Source organism: Rhamphochromis longiceps, linkage group LG6, assembly GCF_057381845.1.
Source record: "Rhamphochromis longiceps isolate RC_006_pf linkage group LG6, R_longiceps_female_GT1.1, whole genome shotgun sequence".
Taxonomy (NCBI): domain Eukaryota; kingdom Metazoa; phylum Chordata; class Actinopteri; order Cichliformes; family Cichlidae; genus Rhamphochromis; species Rhamphochromis longiceps.
Window position 1 is genome coordinate 40,219,517 of NC_140562.1, and position 6,041 is coordinate 40,225,557.

The 6,041-nt window shown below is 38.8% G+C and overlaps 1 protein-coding gene across 2 annotated transcripts; it reads right to left on the bottom strand.

Moving 5' to 3' along the window:
• Positions 1 to 2,828: 2,828 nt before the first annotated feature.
• Positions 2,829 to 5,116, bottom strand: LOC146668724 (uncharacterized). Of its 2 annotated transcripts, XM_085408738.1 has the most exons (4): positions 5,052 to 5,116; positions 3,964 to 4,112; positions 3,098 to 3,262; positions 2,829 to 3,020 (listed from the first exon to the last, which is right to left on the bottom strand). In XM_085408738.1, exons 2-4 carry the CDS (start codon positions 4,018 to 4,020, stop codon positions 2,868 to 2,870), a joined length of 375 nt encoding a protein of 124 aa, XP_085264864.1. In that variant the 5' UTR covers positions 4,021 to 4,112; positions 5,052 to 5,116; the 3' UTR covers positions 2,829 to 2,867. The 2 variants fall into 2 exon arrangements, with proteins under 2 accessions (XP_085264864.1, XP_085264865.1); XM_085408739.1 differs by lacking the exon at positions 5,052 to 5,116 and having other exon boundaries at positions 3,964 to 4,365.
• Between the last annotated feature and the right edge of the window lie 925 nt (positions 5,117 to 6,041).

Below are 6,041 nucleotides of genomic sequence, written 5' to 3' on the forward strand. Positions count from 1 at the left end.
TACTAAAACCTAAAAGGACTCCTTGGGTTTGTTGGCCTCTTCATGCAGCTTCATGGTTTGTTGGCCCACCAGGTATGGTTAGCCTTCTGGCCATAGCTGAGAGCAGCAAATTCAGTACACATCACCCAACCTTTGTTTACATCTTTCTGGGGTTTTTTGTGTTATTTTTGACCGTAATGAATTGAAGTACTATCAATTTAAGTACTAATTCTGCTTTTTTAAACTATTCTGATCACTTAGTGCTATGGAGCAGTGGATTCAGGGTGTGCTGTCATGGGAGGCTGACCCACACAGCTGTTCTCCATCACCTGGTCATGCCTTCCAGACAGGAGTACTGAGCTGCACAGAGAGTGGGCTGAAAAGCCTGCCACTGAGTGTTGGAAATTGTTTACACCAACAAAAAGCATTCACATGCAGGGAAAAAAACTGTCTGCAGGTCTGGGTCCTTGCTACTTATGGCTACATAGAATAGCGGTTTACATGTATGCTAAACAAGTGAAACAGTCTTTGTTTGATGCTGAGAGTAGACACAGATCTCTTGGGGGTCAGCAAGGCCATCTGGCATAGAAAGTTGCCATATCAAAATGATGACATATGAACATTTCTCTCTCCATAGTATTCAGTCTCTTCCTACCACCTGCACCTCAGTCCCATTATTTGATCTCATCTGGTATATCTCTTTATGTTTGCAAAATTGCAATAATTAGACTTGAGTGTGAACATCTGCAGAACACCAAAAGCTTACATCTGCAGAACACCAAAATCTTACCTCTTTCATGATGAAAGGAAATAACATTAGGCTGGTAGCCTCATGGCACACAGTGGCTAATGTCTACAGTTATTGCATTGTTCCATAAGACAGCAGAATGCTCCATTATCAAATCAGCCTAAGAGGTCTGATTAATGGGGTGTGAACTCTCATGTGATTGATTTTTATGGACGATGAAATGGTTATGGCGACAGCAGAGAGCTATCCGTGTTGACAGTTGTCTTATTTACAGAGAGGATGTTTCTGTGAACCCCAAAGCAAATGATAGGATGGTGTAGAGCAGAAAAAAAACATGCCTGGACACTGCTAGCAGGGGCGCCCACACAAACGCAAAGCAGGAGATGAAGCATCGCTGAATATGTTTCCAAACCAACTTAATTCTAAGCCAAAGACTAGAAAATATGGTGAAGCATATCTTCCCTTTGGCTTCACCTGCACAAGTGCCGAGGTAGGTCTCCCCTGCAGAATTGGTTTTCCCTTCGTCAGGAGCACACGCTGGGTTCTTCAAATCACGGACAAACAGTATCCCACATTCTTGATTTTTAGTTCACAAACACTTGTTGTAATGACTAAACTACTCCTGACATTTCGGAGATGTTAGCTCTTTATACTGTAAAGTTACAGCGGGATACAAATAACATCAGGCTGTTCCTGCCACGATTTGTTCCCTCGGTTCAAACCACGGACAAACAGTATCCCACAGTTGTTTATGTCTTTGAACCCATTTTGCACAGAGAGGCATTTTTTGAAAATGCAATGTTGAATATTATTACACAGGAAAAAAACAACTACACGTGAAATAATCACACCGTGATGCCTCTGCCTTTCTAAATGGAGGGACAGTACAGTGTGTGTATGTAAGCGTGTAAAACCTGAAGATAAGTAAGATTAACAGTAACAGTATTTTGTCTCTATCTGCCATTCTGCAATTCATCTGATGTAAACAATAGCGTGGCGCACAGCATGACATGTAAAAAGGCACATACCTTTGACGTTGTGTGACAAACTCTGTATTCCTCGTCCACACGTAAACGCAAAAAAAGAGTTTTAAAAAATCTCAGTTTTCGGTGATTACGTGTGGACGAAGCAGCTGTGTTTTCAAAAATACCCGTGTAGGTGTGGACGTAGCGTAAAAGAGTTAGTAGTTTACTTTCTTACTACCTGTAATGTATTGCAGATTACTTGTATTTGCTTAATTGTTTACTAAATGTTTGAGGTGTGAAATAAACCGAACATTTTTCTTGTAAAACGTAAAACAAACGGGGGCCTACACTCAGAAAAATAAAGGTGCCAACTGGAACCAAAAGTGGTTCTTTAGACTGATGCCATAGAAGAACCTTTTTTGGTGCCACAAAGAACCTTTCAAACTATGGTTCTTTGAAGAACCATTAAAGGTGCCCCAAAGAACCATCAAGAAATGGTTCTTTGGGGCACCTTTAATGGTTTTTCAAAGAACCTTTTTAAAAATGGTTCTTTAAAGAACCATTTTTAAAAAGGTCCTTCAAATGGTTCTTTAAAAGAACCATTTTAAAGAACCTTTTTTGAGTGGTTCTTTAAAAAACCATTTTAAATCTTTCAAAATAAAATGCATCATAAATTGAATTTGAGTAGGGTAAAATAAATACGAGCACAGCATAGACATATATTAATGGTTTGTCATTTTGTAGTATACCAAAAGACAAAAAGGCATTTTAACCCTCAGCACAACATCACTACTAATACATGTCACATATTAGTGTTTTAAACAGTAATAATTAAATATATTTGCTATACTATAAATAAATATATATAAATACTATAGCTACAGATAACACAACAAATAATACATGTATTGTTTAATTAATAAAACATCAGAAAGTGATAAAACACAATAGAAATAGCAATAGCTTCATAACAGACCAATAAATCAACACATTTTCATCAGCAGATGTTTGCATGTTCAGTAAAAATATTTCAACAACAAGTTTATGATTAAAATGATCAATGAACTTCAGCCTTACGCTATGTAATGTACATTTCATGTTGTACTCATGGCCCTTTGTTAGTCCAGTTTAGGATAATGTCGCTGACGTATGTTTCATATCAAATATATGTCATATCAAAACAAGCCCACACCTGCAGTTGTTTCAGTTTTTCCACTGGTGTTTCCTGTCAGCTGGTCAACCTCACTCAGGCGGACATCCATATCAGCCAACCAAACGACAAGTTCCTCCCTTTGTGCTTCAAACCCCTCCCACTCTGAGACAAGGAGCTGAAAGAGAGAGAAAAGAGTCAATTATAAAGAAGAGAGAAAAGTGAAACCCTCCTCAGAAGGTCTGACTCGCATACCTGCAGTTGACCTGTGATGGACTCCAGTTTGGCGTTCACGTCATCCCTCGTCGATGCCAACAGCCGAGTCTGCAGGGTGCCCTGGAAGAGCTGAGTTAATGTTCGACTCCTCCTGGTCAGGCCCTCCAGCTGGATGAGCCGAGGTCTCCCCTCTCGCCGCTGCCTCTGAACACAGAAACACAAATTGTATCTGAAGCAGGAAGTGCAGATTTTTTTTGCTATTCTTTTCTAAATGCAGGCTAGATCACGTGGAGGGATTTGGAAAACTTTTTTGGCCAGTGGACGACTGTTGTCTTGCAGAAAGTCAAATCAAACATATGCGATACACAATCAATTCACAAGAACACATTATAAAAAATAAGTCCAGTTCTTGCCTGATTTCAAGTGAAATCTGCATCAAAACAGGGTGACAGAAGTAAAACGAGAGCACAAAGCCTCACTTTGTACAAGCCTGCTATTAAAGTTCTCCTCTATGCAGACAACTTTCCTGTTTTCAAGGCACAACTTGGATCTGCTGTACGAATCTTATGGATACACACTAAATGAAACAATAGTGTGCATGCCTCCAGATTCTGATCCCTCATCCTAATATGGTCCCAACATAGCAACAGCAATAATGCAAATGTTGAGGCTTCAAAATACAAAGTCCATAAACCAATGGCTGACGTGGGTTTTATCATAAGGGTGATAAATATACAGATTTCAGTCTGTCTTAGAGATTTGATGTTCATTTACCTGCAGATGCTCTATACGTACCTGCTCCATGGTTTTTCACAACATTTTGCACATCACTATTTAATACAGGAAGTAGGTGAACTAAAACAAGTCATCTTTCTTTGTGAGAGGACCATATTAATGAAACAAACCTCAATGACATCATAGGGATCCCTAAAGATGCTCCTGCTGCTTCTCTTCCTCCTCATCCTAAGCTTCCTTCTCCTTGTCCTCGCCTTCCATCCAATTGTAATTCAACCTAATTGTGTTTCTCCCCCTCCTCTTCCTCATTTTGTTGGAGCTGTGAACACAATTAATGTGAATCTGGATTAATTTGTGCAAACAAGATCTACAAAAATCTACAGCTTTTTGGTCAGAGGTGCTCTTGTGATTTAAGCCGGGTAGAGTAGATTTATGTGTTGATGCTACCTGCTTCAGCTCTGGCTGCTGAGTGATATTTACACCCTGGCTGGATTACAAACTTTAACCATGTGCTGAACTTTGGCCCAGCGTTGATACCTCTTGTTAGTATAACGACCTCTTCTTAGCTTGTATGTATGATGTATGATGGTGGATAAATGAAATATACAAAGAAAATTTAACTATATTACAAAAGAACATCTATCTTGGAAACATCAAATGACCGGAGCATAACTTGTCAACTAGTCCGAAAATAAGTTATGCAGGAACAGTCAAAGACACACCTTCTCATGTCACATTTCTATTCATTTCTATATAATTAGACTAGACAATAAAGAGTTATCTAATCTAATTATTCATTCAAAACACTTATGCATAGCTGTATTTTATACAGCTCTTACAGAATTCAAAGTACAGGTTCATGGAAGTATTTAATGTACGGCTCAGATCTACAGAATTTCAGAGTTTCTAGAGCAGACACAGAGCTCACGCCACAACAGGCTTCAGGCGCCATTTTAGTGACTTTAACAATATATTAAATTTTAATTTCGGTCTAGCTGACATTAGGTTATGTACGCAGCACGCAATTGAACCACATATTTTAGAAGCCAAAGGTTCAAATTAGCTGGGAGCACCTTCACTTAATTATAACAGTGGTTTTGTTAGGAAAACAGTTTCTGTATACCGGATACTAAATTGCGCTGACCTCAACGGCTAACGTATCTAGCTAATCGCTACTGTTAGCACAACATTAACAGCAAGCTACAATGACGAGTAACAAAAACAAAACAGTAATAAGGTTTTAATGAAAATGTTTTACCTTTTCTAACAGTCCCAGAATCCAGAGCTTCAAAGTCCAGCAGGTACTGAAGACTGTTATCCGTTTCGCTGTCACCGTCAGTGAGAAAGAGTTTTTCTCCCCCAAAGGTCAAGGCCCGCCGCTCGCGCACTCTGTCTGCGCATGCGCATCCCAACGACTGACCCCCTCCGTCCGCTCCCGGGAGGTTATAGTATGACGTGTTCTGACGTCACTCTCTCTCTCCCTGTCATTTATTTGGCTCGAAACACATATTAACAAATTGCTCAGTGATGAACAACTACTCAGATCATTTACCTAAGCAGTGTGCTTTGTCAAAACGAAGTGTGTTCATTACACTGACATTCTGTTCTGCAATTGTTATTTACTTGTATTTTATAATTTGACTTTACATACTGCTGGGTGGTTTGTAAAGTTTACAATAACTAGTATTATCATTATGCTATATTTTCAAAAATATATAATAATCTCAAAAGTAATGCCTTGGAGTAGAAAATAGTAATGCTTTATTAAAATTTAAAACTAAAGTACAGTATTTGAATGTGTGTATTGTGTCTACTGTTTGCAAATATTTCTAACTTTTATTTGAATATTCAGCTTCCTACCATCTTCTCTTAAAAGGTAATTGCAAGGTATCCCGCCCTCCCCCTTCGCACACGCATGCACACAAAGAAAACACACAGTATAATTCACAGCCTCATTATAGTGAATAAATATTTATGCCATTTACACCATCAAACTTAGATTGCTAAGGATGAAGAACCTTTTGTTCTTTAAAGAACCATTTGTAATAGCTGAAGAACCATCTACAAAATAAAAAGGTTCTTTGACGTATGATGGTTCTTTAAAGAACCATGAAGACATCTGAAGAACCATTTAAGAACCATAATTTTTCTGAGTGTAGCAAAAAAAGTTTGGGAACTGCTGGTGTAGAGGATGATTTATCCACATGTTGTTGGTGTAGGGGCTGTCACTGTAGAGATGCAGGATAAG

Excerpts from the sequence above, each read along its gene's own strand:
- LOC146668724 (XM_085408738.1), bottom strand. The coding sequence starts at position 4,020 with ATGAGGAGGAAGAGAAGCAGCAGGAGCATCTTTAGGGATCCCTATGAT. Across the intron at positions 3,263-3,963 it reads ATCCCTATGATGTCATTGAG|AGGCAGCGGCGAGAGGGGAG; the intron begins GTTTGTTTCATT and ends TTCTGTGTTCAG. Across the intron at positions 3,021-3,097 it reads CCATCACAGGTCAACTGCAG|CTCCTTGTCTCAGAGTGGGA; the intron begins GTATGCGAGTCA and ends TCTCTCTTTCAG.